Below are 16364 nucleotides of genomic sequence, written 5' to 3' on the forward strand. Positions count from 1 at the left end.
TTTAACATCTGTGGCAGAGCAACGGGCGTTCAACAGGCTCCTCTCAATTATGGAGAATCCACTGCATCCACTGAACAGGATCATCTCCAGACAGAAGAGCAGCTTCAGCGATCGTTCCTCCCCCAAACAATGAGACTCTTCAATTCCAGCGGGGGAGTGGGGGAGGGAGCATGGGGATTGGGTAAACGTTAACATTTAACATTATACAAAGTTATTGTCTGTTTTTTTTACCTGCATTATTATCAATCTTTAATTTAATATTGTTTATTGTATCAGTATGCTGCTGCTGGAGAATGTGAATTTCCCCTTGGGATTAATAAAGTATCTATCTATCTATCTGTGTGTGTGCCTCTGTCTCTCTCTGGCGCTGCCTGTGTGTGTGCGGCTCTCTCTCTCACTGCCTGCCTGTGTGCCTGTGTGCCTCTGTCTCTCTGCGTCTGTCTCTCTCTGGCGCTGCTTGTGTGTATGTGCGCGGCTCTCTCTCTCGCGGCTGCGTGTGTGCCTCTGTCTCTCTCTGGCGCTGCCTGTGTGTGTGCGCGGCTCTCTCTCTCACTGCCTGCCTGTGTGCCTCTGTCTCTGCCTGTGTGTGTGCGCAGCTCTCTCTCTCACTGCCTGCCTGTGTGCTTCTGTCTCTCTGTGTCTGTCTCTCTCTGGCGCTGCCTGTGTGTGTGTGTGCGCGGCTCTCTCTCGCGCTGCGTGTGTGCCTCTGTCTCTCTCTGGCTCTGCCTGTGTGCGTGCGCGGCTCTCTCTCTCACTGCCTGCCTGTGTGCCTCTGTCTCTCTCTCGCGCTGCCTCTGTGTGAACCGAGGTTCGACTGAGGTTGACAAATGAAAAGTCAACGTGGCTCAGAGATGCATGTGGCTCTAGCCCAGACGAACATAAATGATGGCGTTTTTTCCCAGTCGTCGCGTCCGAGTTGGTGGGCATGGCTCTGCGAGTTGTCGTCGTATCCAATGGTCTTAGAGTTGGTGGGCGTGGCACCTTCCTGCGTGCGCCATGGGCGGCTTACTTGTCGGCGGCTTAGTGAATCCACAGCCCTTCCGGCGTGCTTTCCATGGGTGGCTACTTGTCTCCCGGCTTAGTGAATTATATATATAGATATTACTTTTAACAACCCTAGTTCAGATACAGATACATATCACATCGGATAATACTGACAAGATTCTGTTAATGAAAACAAGTTGCACAAAGTAAATTCAGTCATTATATCATTAAAGATTATGCTTCTTATAGGGCTTCTGTCACATAGCAATGCTTCTAGAGATGATTTTTAATGTAATGAAACCAATCATATTACTTTAATACACTGTTTGGAACAGCATCAGCACACTTTTCTTTTCACAATTCCGTTTTTAAATAAATGCACTCCACACAAACTACTAAAATTAAAAAGAGTGTCTCAATGGTAAGCCAGTATTACACACTCTTAATACTTAATATTATATAAATCAAGTATGATTTATTATAAAGGAACAAAATGGATGCCAAAAAATATAAGAAACTATCTACATATGAAAAAAGTAATCAAAGTAGCAATTCAGTCTTCACTATTTAAATACATCATCAAAGCCCAAATACCAGGTTCACCATAACAAAGAGGCTGCAACAGCTTTGCTTCATGAAATATTGTACTTTCTTTTCATTTTACCTACAAAATTGGACTCTATTTCTGTAACTTACTATGACGTCAATAATTTTTCCAAAGACCTATTTGGCATTTTGGCTTTAACATGACAAGAGTTGACTTAAACCTCCTCTTTACCTTTTATGTACTGTACCATGGGGAATTCAATGTCAACAGCATATTAGGCCAACATGTGAAGCAAGTTAGGCCTATACCCTAAAATGGCACATCATCATCTGGAAGTCATCTTTCTTTGTAAGAAAATCAATCAGTGTTTATCATTATACTCTGCAGCTTCAAACACATTGCAATGTGTACTAGTGTAGAAATCGTTGCCTCACAAATGGATACAAGAAAATGATCCACCATCATTCAATTGAAAATGTCACGTGTTTTTGCCTCACTGGACATGCAAATAAAGCATCACCAGATGTGATGTGCAGTATATATACATGCTTCATGGTGTTCTCTATGCATAGCTTTCAACAAAACCATGTAACCAATAAATGGTCATCTCATTCATTTTTCACTTTAAAGCATCAATACAATAATCCCAAAGTTTGGACATTTCTGCATATAGTGTGTAAAACATTACATTAGTACACTAAAACTTTACACAAAACATTAGCTAGTCGAACACTCATTTTAACAAACACATTTTTTCAGTAGTCACCAACATTACTTCTTATTGCTATGGTAGCAAAAATTGATATACAGCGACCTATGCAGAATTTTATGTATCACATAGGTCCTTGTGTTCCTCCACTTGAAGTCAACATCTATGAAAGATAATACAAGTTTGCAGTTTGTCTTTACAATTAATGGTATGTACTGACAGAAATAACTGTGACTGCACAATTTTATGAAAAGAAGCACTCCTGCAATGTCATGAAGCCTGGTGTAAAGGTTAGCTAGTAACAGAGTCTTATCACAAACCAAAACTTATTCTTGAGGTTCAGGAAAAAGAGACTACAACTTGAAGTCGACTACAATACAGAAAAGTCACAAGAATGCAATGTCTTAACTCAGTGATAGAGTACTAAAGGTGTTAGCTGTCTTCAGTACACTGCCTGGTGTTTGTCATCCTTAGAAATCCAGGTGGACAATGTCCCACATTAGGGTCAAGGCATTGTGAAGTGTATTCTGATGATATATCACAGCCTTTCAAACAAATGTGATTTTTGCCTGCTTTAGCTTATTTAGGTTATACCCTTTGAAATACTTCTCAAGCAAGTCAAACTTCCATCTACTGCAAATTTCCTTTGTCATCAAACACTCATGCCACAAACTAATTCTTGCATGAGTGTTATGATTGTTTACACTTGTATTTTGTTAATAATTGATAAACTAATACAGCAGCATGGAGGAGTTTCTGGGAAAGGTCAGATGACACATATTCTGGACTGAAAGGTTATGTGTTTGGGCATGCAAGTTAAAAGTATCTAATGCATCATGCATTCTTCATAGTAATTTTTTTGATCACAAAGGCTTCAGGGGTAGCCTCCTAATGGCTGCAGTTAATTTTTCAGAATTCAGTGTTACGGAATTAATTCAGTGTTTGCAGGAATTAATACGTTATTGGTTTGGCCCACCAGATGTGACTCATCAACAGATCGCCTGCTTTGTCCAGGAGCTCTATTTACTTAGTATACTGAAATAACATGCTATTCTATTCTGTAGTGGGCACACCCAAAAAGGACACAGACAGACACTGAAGTGGAATTCATAACTGTCTTTTGTGTGATCCTTGCAAAAGTCTCGTTGGTCTTCTCTGAACTATTAAAGGAACAACCCCAATTCTTGATCATTACTGTCCCTGTAATCTATCAGGATGAATATTCTCCATGCTGCTGTGTGTTAGTTATTAATACAGAACCACAAGCACACATCTTACAGTTAAACTGCTGACAGAAAGGCTCAACTGACAATATAAATGTTCCTTTTAGGCTGAATTCCAAGAGACAGCCAGAGATAATCTAAACAGAATGTAATGTGAAACAGATGTACACTCTGTTTATTTTGATTGCTTTCATTTTATCTTGAGAATGAGTGAAATCTGATTGGAGAATTCAAGAATGTGAGGTATGCATCAGGATGTCAACTTAGGGTAAAAAAAGGAAATCATAAATAACAAATAAATTAAATCACATATAATATATGTGAAAAAATACATAAAGTGCAGTAACTGCTGACAACAAAAGACTTTACAATCAGGTCCCAACTTTATATTTCACTTAAACCATCATAAAAGCAAGTTGAAAGTTATATTTAAACTGTTAAGAAAGCAAACCTAAGGATAAAAATATATATATTCAATATATTTGATTTTGACAAACCACTAAAATTAATTTTATTACAGATGGCCTCTGATGTTACTGATGAGAAGAACTTCAAAGACGAACTTAAGTCAGTTGTCATGACAAGGTTTAAAGAATGTTGTACAAGAACTAGTAACTCCAACAGCTAGACGTCGATATTCTTATATTACGATTCTAAAATATTTCTTAACTTCATGCATTTTTTTCCTGCCAAAGTCACTTTAGAGAAACTTACCTTTAGGAAAGATATGAAAAGTGTATTGAAACTTGAATTTAGCATTATAAACAATAACATTATTAAAAAAAAAAAAACACAAGCTACATTAACCAACATAAAACAATTATACTTTCTAAGTGATTCATATCATCTTTATAAAATAAATAAGCAGTGAAATAAAACTCCCTCAAAAAAGTTTAAAAAGGAAGTTTATTCACCACAAATAAAACATGAGCAATACTTATGCGATATGTAAATATAATTATCAGTGTATAAATAAAGTCAAGCCCTTATTAAATTATTACTTGGCCATGGAAAGCTCATTTTCCCTCAAGAAAAATCATCAAATTTACTTAATTTACTTTTATCATTAAATGCCAAGCAATTTGAAACACATTAACATATTTTATAACGGTACATATATATAATATTCCTTTTTTTTAGCCAACAAAGAAAATCTTAAGAACAAGCCCACCAACCATTGAATGATTTCTGTGATCTGGGCCTCCCAATGGGCTACAGACTCCTTTTTATCTGCCAGTTCTCTCATTTCATCTTCCAGCTGTCGGTTACTGCTACTCAGTTTCTCAAACATGGATGTAAGCTGTGACATACAAAAAGACACAATTTACACAACAGAAAAGGAAGCGAAATTGCCCACAAAGAAACAACAGCTTTTGGCTGTCCATGCTCAGTGCTCAAGGTGTACAGTAAATTATCATGACTACCTATAAAGGTAAAAAAAATATATACATACAGTAATCCCTCGCTATATCGTGCTTCGCCTTTCGCGGCTTCACTCTATCGCGGATTTTATATGTAAGCATATTTAAATATATATCGCGGATTTTTTGCTGGTTCGCGGATTTCTGAGGACAATGGGTCTTTTAATTTCTGGTACATGCTTCCTCAGTTGGTTTGCCCAGTTGATTTCATACAAGGGACGCTATTGGCAGATGGCTGAGAAGCTACCCAACTTACTTTTCTCTTTCTCTCTCTTGCGCTTTCTCTGATCCTGACGTAGGGGGTGTGAGCAGGGGGGCTGTTCGCACACCTAGACGATACGGACGCTCGTCTAAAAATGCTGAAAGATTATCTTCACGTTGCTACCTTCTGTGCAGCTGCTTAGTGAAGCGACATGCTGCACGGTGCTTCGCATACTTAAAAGCTCAAAGGGCACGTATTGATTTTTGCATGTTTGTTTTTCTCTGTATCTCTCTATCTCTCTCTCTCTCCCTGCTCCTGACGGAGGGGGTGTGAGCTGCCGCCTTCAACAGCTTTGTGCGGCGGTGCTTCGCATACTTAAAAGCCAAACAGCCCTATTGATTTGTTTGCTTTCCTCTGTCTTTATGACAGTCTCTGCTCCTGACGCACACTCCTTTGAAGAGGAAGATATGTTTGCATTCTTTTAATTGTGAGACTGAACTGTCATCTCTGTCTTGTCATGGAGCACAGTTTAAACTTTTGAAAAAGAGACAAATGTTTGTTTGCAGTGTTTGAATAACGTTCCTGTCTCTCTACAACCTCCTGTGTTTCTGCGCAAATCTGTGACCCAAGCATGACAATATAAAAATAACCATATAAACATATGGTTTCTACTTCGCGGATTTTCTTATTTCGCGGGTGGCTCTGGAACGCAACCCCCACGATGGAGGAGGGATTACTGTATATATATATATATATATATATATATCAGTCATGGCCGAAATTATCGGCACCCCTGGAATTTTCCCAGAAAATGCACCATTTCTCCCAGAAAATTGTTGCAATTACAAATGTTTTGGTATACACATGTTTATTTCCTTTATGTGCATTGGAACAACACAAAAAAACAGAGAAAACAAGCCAAATCTGACATTATTTCACACAAAACTCAAAAACCGGGCTAGACAAAATTATTGGCACCCTCAACTTAATATATGGTTGCACGCCCTTTGGAAAAAATAACTGAAATCAAGCGCTTCCTATAACCATTAACAAGCTTGTTACACCTCTCAACTGGAATTTCCAACCACTCTTCTTTTGCAAACTGCTCAAGGTCTCTCCGATTTGAAGGGCGCCTTCTCCCAACAGCAATTTTGAGATCTCTCCATAAGTGTTCAATCGGATTTAGATCCGGACTCATTGCTGGCCACTTCAGAACTCTCCAGCGCTTTGTCTTCAACCATTTCTGGGTGCTTTTAGAGGTATGTTTGGGGTCATTGTCCTGCTGGAACACCCATGACCTCTGACACAGACCCAGCTTTCTGACACTGGGCCCTACATTGCGCCCCAATATCTTTTGGTAGTCTTCAGATTTCATGATGCCTTGCACACAGTCAAGGCATCCAGTGCCAGAGGCAGCAAAACATCCCCAAAACATCTTAGAACCTCCACCATGTTTGACTGTAGGTACTGTGTTCTTTTCTTCGTAGGCCTCATTCCGTTTTCTGTAAACAGTAGAATGATGAGCTTTACCAAAAAGCTCTACCTTAGTCTCATCTGTCCAAAAGACGTTCACTCAGAAGGATTTTGGCAAACTCCAGTCTGGATTTTTTATGTTTCTGTGTCAGCAGTGGGGTCCACCTGGCTCTCCTGCCATATCGTTTAATTTCGTTCTGATATCAACGGATAGTTCGAGCTGACATTGTTGCACCCTGAGTCTGCAGAACAGCTTGAATATGTTTTGAAGTTGATTGGGGCTGTTTATCTACCATTTGGACTACCCTTCGTTGCAGTCAATTTTTCAATTTTTCTCTTCTGTCCACGTCCAGGGAGATTAGCTACAGTGCCATGTGTTGTAAACTTCTTGATTATGTTGCGCACAGTGGACAAAGGAACATGAAGATCTCTGGTGGTGGACTTGTAGCCTTGAGATTGTTGATATTTTTCCACAATTTTTGTTCTCAAGTCCTCAGATAATTCTCTGCTCTTCTTTCTGTTCTCTATGCTTAGTATGGCACACTCAGACACACAACAGAAAGGTTGAGTCAACTTTTCTCCATTTTAACTGGCTTCAGGTGTGATTGCTATATTGCCAGCACCTGTTTCTTGCCACAGATGAGTTCAAATGAACATCATATGCTTGAAATAAAACGATTTACCCACAATTTTGAAAAGATGCCAATAATTTTGTCCGGCCCATTTTTGGAGCTCTGTGTGACATGATGTCAGATTTAGCTTTTTTTCTCTGTTTTTCTGTGTTGTTCCAATGCACATAAAGGAAATAAACATGTGTATACCAAAACATTTGTAATTGCAACAATTTTCTGGGAGAAATGGTGCATTTTCTGGGAAAATTCCAGGGGGTGCTGATAATTTTGGATATATATAGTAATTTGTATAATAATCAATATAAATCTGAATTAAAATATTGATGAAGAAATATAAATTGCACTGTATAGCAAAAGATGTAAAACTATATATTTCATTATAATACAATTATAATGTAATCATTTCTAAAAATATTTTTAAATAAGTAATACTACTTTTTAAAGTGTTCAGTGGCTTCAGAATTATTCTGTGTGTCAGATTACTGCACAAAGCCTTTTCCTATAATCTTTAATATTGGGCGGGAACTTTATCTATTTCAATGTGCAGAAACTTTTTAGCTCACTGATGTCCTCATAGCTAAAGATCCACTGAGCACTGAAGATTAAGTCAAAGCAAATATTTAACAGACTTACTGTCAGCAACATATTGTGCATGGATTAAACAGTGTGGTCATGAGAGTACTAGACAAAACTAATGGAAAAGGTAGCACACGGCAAGGTAAAGTAATTGAGGGAAAGTCAAAAGGGTGCTATAAAATTAAATTAAAAAATATTTAATTAAAAACTCACAGAATTCATTGTAGTGTGTCATTCTCTATTAGTTATTACAATATTCTACTTTATTTTCATGGAAGCGTCCAAGGAAAAACTGGTGGATATATTGCAGAGGCAACTTCCAACAGAAAGCATTCAAGTCTTACACAGAAGAAACACATTCATCTGAAAGTTCACATTTTACATTTTATGAGTAGTATATGTTAAGCGGTTGGACGGTTGGGAGACAAAGTCAGAGAAGCGAGATTGCGCTGGTTTGGACATGTGCAGAGGAGAGATGCTGAGTATATTGGGAGAAGGATGCTAAGGATAGAGCTAGCTGCCAGGGAAGAGGAAAAGAGGAAGGCCTAAGCAAAGGTTTATGGATGTGGTGAAAGAGGACATGCAGGTGATGGGTGTAACAGATCAAGATGCAGAGGACAGAAAGATATGGAAGAAGATGATCCGCAGTGGCAACCCCTAACAGGAGCAGCCGAAAGAAGAAGAAGATAAGTAGTATATGTCAAGCAGAAATGAGTTGTTAAGATTTGGCAAACTAAATCTTTAAGAAATTATAGTAAACAAGTACCTGTCTCTTCTACTCTATTTATACTTGTACATCATAGAATTAAAGCACATGTCAAAACAATCTGCACTTCTTCAATAAAGTACCCCTTACCTAACATTTTTAAACCGTGATCTCTCATTCTTTAAAGTGAAAAAAAGGGAAAAAAATTGTGCTTTTAAGACCACTTGGAGACTTCTGGTTTTATAATATTTATTATTACCTCACTGAATCTGCCTTGACATATAACAAACATGCTGCTTTTCAAAACACTCACACTCGCAACAATAAAACATACAGTACATAAATACATTTTTAATCATTGATGTCTATACTAGCACTACTACTAAAACTACTGTACTCCGCACTGATGGTGGGCTAGAAGGGGCAAAGTGAACGTAAGCACTGAAAAAGAATTTCACTATACAGTATACAAAGTTAATAAATAAAAGATTGTGTTTTCTTAAGGTTATGTTTGTTTTTTTTTGGGTCAATGACTCTATGAGATAAATATTTTAATTATAAATTTATGCATAGTTGTGTGATGTACAACTGTTTGTATATAGTAAATGCATAATACACAGGTCATTTGTATATGCCTATGACTGCAGGTTTTTATGGATTAATGCATCCTTACACACTACTGTGCTGGACAGTGAGCCCTCGTGGGGTGTTTGGCCGGCACCCAGGGCACAGTCGGTAGCGTTCGCTCCCGCTAAGCATTAGTGAGGAGCAGGAATGACCGGAAGGAGGATGGCTCGCCGCATAAGGCTGAGAATGCAGCGGGAGTCGGGACTTGGGAAGTGAAAGCCCCAGCGTGAGCACCCTGGTTGCTGGGGAGCCCAAGTCACGGTCTGATGATGCCCAATGGAGCCAGAGGTCGGAAAGGCGAACAGACCAGCAGATGAAAGCAGAGAGAAGGTCAGCTGCAGGTAGGGTGGCTCCCCTGGTGCATAGCCTGGACGAGAGAAGCAGGGGAGTCACCAGTAGAAAGGCACCGGGATCTGTTTTTAAAGGACTGCTTACAGCCATTGTTTTAACCTCGTTGTTTTTAAAGGACTTTTTCTATCGTGTTTTAGCCTCCACCCTTTCACCTGTATTTATTGGATTATTTAATGTCGGTGACATTACTAACAGTGACGGGTTCAGAGGTCCTAGAAACAAGATGGGAGCATGTAGCAGAACCCACATCGTCACAGGCCCATACTATGGAATCAAAATGCTTTCTTTTACATTAGAATATATAAAGCTATTTAGTAACTGCAAACAAAACGTGTACATTTTCCAATGCAAGATTACTAGCTTAACCATTTATAAGTCTCACCTTATCTAATTCATTTGAAAGTTTTTTGTTCTCCTCCATCAATAATATTCTCTCTCTTTCATATTTTTGCTTAAATTCAGTCTCAAATTCTTCCTTTTCACTTTGACTATAAAAAAAAAAAGTGAAAAGCAAATTGATAAAAAAAATATGATTCCTTATGTTACATATATCTCATAGGTTACACCCATAATACAGAAGTGATTAAGCAAACACATACACAACTCTGTAGAAATGAAAACACTTTTATTTTTGCAACACATTATTAAGTGTCCCTATCAAATGCATTGTCATGTAGTCTAATCATACTGATTAAAAAGTGTTCAGAAATCTACTGTAACAAAATCATCCAAGTTTTTTTTTTCTTTAATACTGTGTCAGTACCAATTTGGAACACGGCTTTTCTCTGTCTTCTCATTTTCTATCAATTTCATTCTAAATTGTATCTTTACTTTGAGAACCACATATAAATAAGAAGTTCAATGTAATGGGTATATTACATTCAGTAATAAATTTGAAGTATATAATGGATAAAACTATAATGACTGTAAAAAAAGGGGGCAAAGGAAGTGGTAAACTCATGTTAATTCATATAAACTGCAAATGGGAAAAGTGATTCTGTAATGTACCAATCACACTAAAACATATCATCATACGGAAGCAAAATATTTACTTACCTCTCTCTTCGGGTCTTATCTAACTTATCCTTCAGAATCATTATTTCCTTCTTGAGTGTCAGCTGCTGACTCTCGGCATCCCTCAGCTCCTTTCTCAAGTTTTTAAGCTCATTCGCATGCATCATCTCCCGCTTAGACAGCTCTTCTTCATAAAATACACTCTTCTTCTCCAGGTCAGACCTGAGCTTGGCAATCTCTTGCTGATGCTCCACATTGCTGATCCCAGGGGACCGACCTACTTGCTTTTGCTGTTCAAATTTATATTAAGAGGAAAACGAGGACATAGAATTAATAACTATATACAAAATAGTGTTTCTCAAAATAATGGCAATCAGGGTGTAATCAAATGGGTGACATCTGAACCACTTAAGTATATACAGTAATTTAATTTATTGGCCAATATTCTGAAACAAAATATACATTTATAAATACTTTTGTTATCACAAATAGATTGTTTAATGTTTTACTGAGAAAGTTTTTCATAGTTTGACTGGAAGTATCTTTGTTATAAGAGAATGTTCTAAAATAAACAGTATCAACCTTGTTATTTTAAACAATCCAGATATGGTTACCAAGTATATAAAAAATCTGAATATGTGAAACATGGAAATTTGTACTTATGTGCAATGAAATAAAGAAAAATCAAGAGTAAAGCAACATTTGCAACTTCCTCATTTCCAAGAAATTTAGTTTAAAATCTTGCTTAGGATGACAAGTTGGGGTGCAGGTTCTCTGATTTAATTTTTCACTTCTTGACAGATTGTATAGTTGCTAACACAAATAATCAGAATTTTAGTAAGTAATGTTGATCTGAAAGAGTTTAAAACCTTTGAAGTTTTAAATTATTTTTCTACACCAATTTCCCACCTATGTCCCTAAAAAGTATTTTCCAGCAGTTTACATTTTTAAAATTTTCAACAAAAAATAAAAACTAATTGATTCATCTATTCTCCTATATTTTTGAACCTGTTTTTTTTGCAGAGACCATCAAGGCAGATGCAATCTTACACATAGTACCAACATACTGCAGTGTAGACCTGCAGTCATTCATACCGGTTAATTTTAGATTTACCAACCAAGCCCTTATTTTTGGCCTTTGGGAGTAAACTGCAGGAAGTGAGGTCATAGAAATTCCTGACAAAAAGCTTGTCTGTCTAAAATCCAAAATGGGTCAAAGCTATAAAAACTAACTGTTGAACCACTGGGCTGCCCTATGATGATAAACATTTTTGTGTTGTTTTCTACATATTTTTCCATGACCTATTGTAAACCTTACCTTTTTAAATACATTTAATCCAACTTTCACTGATTCTAGAAGTGCATCAGGAAGTACTATATATATTTACTATAAATATTAAACTTGCCTGTTTGACATCTAGAGGTGGATGAAATCTGGCTACTAGTGCAAAAAGCTAGTAGAGAATGCTCTGCTTAACACATCTCTCCAATGCTGTGTGGAAAGCAAAGACTTTTCTGAAAAGGGGCGTTGTGGATATAGCGCAATTAATGAGAGCTTACATAACCTAAGACTCCTTGAGAAAGCCTATGCCAGAGTACTGTAACAGAAATTCTGTCACACATTTGAATCTCAAAGCCAGAAGGAACAATATAGATTTAGTTCTGACTGCGCAACAATGGAACAAATGTTTGTTCTTTCCGAGGTTATGGAAATTTTATAGTCTTGTTATGCTTGTGCTTTCTGGATTTAGAAAATACTCATGACCTTCTACCTCATAATATTTAATGGAAAGAATGGTGTTCTAAGAAGAGAGAACAAGCAAAGGATGCTGCAAAGGATACCTCACCTCACATACTGTTCATCAGTTTCAAAGATGGAATATAAAGGTTCCACTAAGGCCTAAACAGTACTCAGTCTGGGAACCCAAAGGTTGCTCCTTTGTTTTCTGCGGATAATATCATCCTCTTGGCCTCAGTGATTTCTGATGTGTGTCTGACTCAGTGTGGCCAGGAATGAATACTTCTAAATCTGAGGTTGTGGTCCTCTTTGGCAAAAGAGTGGCTTGATCTCTGTAAGTTGGTAGGATCAGGTGCCTCAAATGTGAGAGACTCCCTTGTCCTAGGGTCTTGTACATGAGTGAGGGCATGAGAGATTGTGAGACTGACCAATGAAATTGCACAGAAGCTGCAGTTTTGTGAATGTTTTGATAGACTGGGGGTAGAGCAGAACCCATGTAATCAGAAAATGGTCACAAGGTTTCTGTAGTAGAGTGTTGCATTGGCTTAAAAGTTCACATCGTCATTTTAAATATCGACAATCTACATTACCATTGTTTCTCTTGTTTTGGAGAGTGGGAGGGTGGTCATGGGTAAAGAGATGGAGAGTAGCTTGTGGATTACCAATAATTAAGTGTTCTACCCATGTACTGCAGAAACCATCTGCACTGGGTGGTGGGGCAGCAGTGTGAAGGAATTTTATTTTGGACGCAATAGTTTGCAGCTCAGTACACATGGCAGTATTTGGTAATGTAATCACAATGATTCAAAAGTGATTCATTCCAAGTTAATTTAAAATTGATACAAATCATGATGTTGCACCGGCACGAAACTCTCAAATTAGAATCTGCCTTATCATAAAATAAATTTTGAGTAAATATCTACCATCAGGAAACTAGAAGTTACTAATTACTTTGACTCAAACATCCTCAGTTATTCTCTTTGTTACATCTTCTGGACCAAAAGTGTGATTCAGTATACATTACTGAGAAAAAAAATCATATTTCAGCTATAGTACATATTTGTCTTTAATAAATAAAGAGAAAATCGTATCATCAGCAACTACAACCACAACAACTTCTACAACAAAAATTACCCGTTCCAGAAGCAATGTGATTGAGGAAACGGAAAAACGACTTTTTATCTGGATTGACGATGAAATCGAACACAATATGCCATTAAGTCAAGCAATCATAATGGAAAAAGCTAAATCAATTTTTAACTAAATTCAGAATGAAAAAGGCGACACCAGTGAAAATTTCATAGCTAGTCGAGGATGGTTCCATCGATTTAAAAACAGAAACAATCTTCATAACATACAGATTACTGGAGAAGTGGCAAGTGGAGATACAGAAGCAGCTGCTGCATTTCCAGCGACATTAAGATCCATCACAAACATAATTTATGTATTTACTGGAATATTTTAATTTTCATGAAAGACTTATGAATAAAAATCAATATCAGCAATAAAAAATGTGTATAATTAATGTAATAAAAAGTATTTAATTATAATGTTACATGTTGCAAAATAAAAAAAAAAAAATATGATAAACTTTTTTATTCTCTGTCTTGTTTCACCTATCCCCATTATTTATGTGTTAAGATGACCTTGTTTAACGCTGTTTCGTTTAGTGCTGTGATTTCTTGGAACATATCCCCCGTGTTAAGCGGGGTCTGACTGTATATTAGTATATGATATCAAAGGTGTCGGGGTCCTCTTGAAGCTTCAAGCACCACTGGTACTGGCACACTTCAAGCACTGCCCAACCACACTGCCATTTTCCTTTCCGAGCACCCAAATCTCACTGCATTGATTACGTAAAATATAACACTACAAGAAAAAGCTCCAGCTGCCTGGCAACGCTGCCTAGAATAAGCAGGTTCAAAAAATGGATTGTGAATGAATAATAGTATCACTGACAAGTTGCATTAACCTGCGGGCCAGTTACCCACATCATGAGCTGACATTCCATCACACAAATTAGTAGCTTCAGGGGACCCTTTCAAAGGGGCAAACAAATTCCAACTTGTACAGCCACAGTGAGCCATTTTAAGGATAGTGAGCTACCTAAAAGAGTGATGTAAAGAGCGAAAACCCATGGGCACACGGAGTCTGTGAGTACTACAGTGGCATGGTGCTACAAGTATTCTTCCCATTAAAACGTTGTACATGATACAGTGATCAGGCTGTATTGCCTCAACTACAGTGGAACCTCGGTTCACGAACGTCTTGGTACACATACAAATCAGCTTACGACCAAAAAGTTTGTCAAACTTTTGCCTCGGTTCACAACCACACATTCGGTATATGAACAAGCCAGTTTCCCTTTCGGTTTGTACATGTTCAGTCTCCTCCTGTGCATTTCCTATGCAGCGAGCAAGAGACAGAGAGTGCGACACACACACGAGAGAGACACACACACACACACAGGCATGCAAGAGAGAGACACACACACACAGGCAGCGCGAGAGAGAGAGAGAGGCGCACACACACAGGCAGTGCGAGAGAGAGAGAGACGCACTCACAGGCAGCGCGAGAGACAGAGAGACGCACTCACAGGCAGCGTGAGAGAGAGAGCTGGACGCATAAGGTAGGAAGGCAGTTAAAGAATGCACTGGGCTTGATTTTGTTTTCACTTCTGTTTACAGTGATCAGTACATAGCGTGCATTGTTGCAATGTTACTTTTTTTTTTTTTTTGTTCTTTATTTCGCCTTATACAATTACTTGTATTAGGAATTTGGTAGTTTTCGCATACCCCTTGGGGTCAGAGCGCAGGGTCAGCCATTGTACAGCGCCCCTGGAGCAATTACAGGTTAAGGGCCTTGCTCAAGGGCCCAGCAGAGCAGGATCTCTTTTGGCAGTGACGGGGATTCGAACCGGCAACCTTCAGGATACCAGCGCAGATCCTTAGCCTCAGAGCCACCACACTTGGTGGTTTATTAAATTACGGATTTTTTCAAATGTTCATTTTTTTCCCTGTGCTTAAAACTCATTAAAAAAAAGTGTTTTTAGCCAGCGGTTGGTATCTCTATAGCGCAAACTATTGCAGTGTTAGTTTTCTCTGTTGTTCAAGGTTTTCTCAGTGTTATTCAATGTTTTTACATTTAGTTTACTATTACGCTGTGCATTCTATGGTTTAATTAACTATATTTGTGCTTAAAACTTAAAAAAAAAATATATATTTACATACAGTTTGTATGGTCTGGAACAGATAAATTTTATTTACATACAATCCTATGGGGGAAATTGCTTCAGTTCCACTGTACAGGGCACTCCTTCTAAACTCAATAACAACCAGCTGCACAGCCTCACACCCATACATCACCACAATTTTTTAAAACCAGTTTCTTGGTGGAAGTAATGCAGATCCTTCTTGCTAAATCAGCTAAGCACAGGAATCTCACTCACTTCTTGCTGCAAATAGGAGTGCCTGACAGCTTTCTTGAGGCTTGCAAAAAAAAAAAAAAAGTCTGACGGCTGTAGTTTGGCATGTTTAGGAAATTTCAATAAATGTTTGAAACTAGTCAATGATATTTATTTACATTTACAATGTGTTCAGTCAATTAGCGATTGGTGATATCACTGACCATCAGCTTAGCCCTACTCTATAGTATCTGAAAGAATGGCATACAAGTAACTGAAATGAGATTCTTAGATGGGGCTGCTGGACTTTTTCTGCGATAATGTGATTCGCTCAAAGACATGGGGAGACTTTGAGTAAAACAGCTACTTCTCTGGTATTAGAGGAGCATGCAATATACTGAACAAGGAATAAGGTAGCCTGGTCAGTTCAGACCTTGTGTGTTGCACCTGGATGAGCAGGTGAAAAGAAAAGAAAAACAACACTTAAAGAGTTCCTGCCTGAAAGACGCAATAAAGTATAACATACAGAGGGTTACTTCATTCTGATAATTTCTATAGTGTACAGTGATCCCTCGCTATATCGCGCTTCGCCTTTCGTGGCTTCACTCCATCGCGGATTTTATATGTAAGTATATTTAAATATATATCGCAGATTTTTTGCTGGTTCGCGGATTTCTGCGGACAATGGGTCTTTTAATTTCTGGTACATGCTTCCTCAGTTGGTTTGCCCAGTTGATTTCATACAAGGGACGCTATTG

The 16364-nt window shown here is 38.1% G+C and overlaps 1 protein-coding gene across 5 annotated transcripts in view; it reads right to left on the bottom strand.

Annotated features, from left to right (window-relative positions):
• LOC114648307 (serine/threonine-protein kinase MRCK alpha-like) overlaps positions 1-16364 on the bottom strand; it is a 571032-nt gene that overhangs the window by 113297 nt on the left and 441371 nt on the right. For all 5 annotated transcript variants that reach the window (XM_028797282.2, XM_051925532.1, XM_028797279.2 and 2 more), the window contains 3 exons: positions 10508-10755; positions 9834-9939; positions 4639-4763 (listed from right to left, as the gene is read on the bottom strand). In XM_028797282.2, the coding sequence (XP_028653115.1) occupies positions 4639-4763; positions 9834-9939; positions 10508-10755 (479 nt within the window). The remainder of the gene's footprint in view (positions 1-4638; positions 4764-9833; positions 9940-10507; positions 10756-16364) is intronic.

The sequence above is a fragment of the Erpetoichthys calabaricus genome, chromosome 3 (genome assembly GCF_900747795.2).
Source record: "Erpetoichthys calabaricus chromosome 3, fErpCal1.3, whole genome shotgun sequence".
Lineage (NCBI taxonomy): Eukaryota > Metazoa > Chordata > Cladistia > Polypteriformes > Polypteridae > Erpetoichthys > Erpetoichthys calabaricus.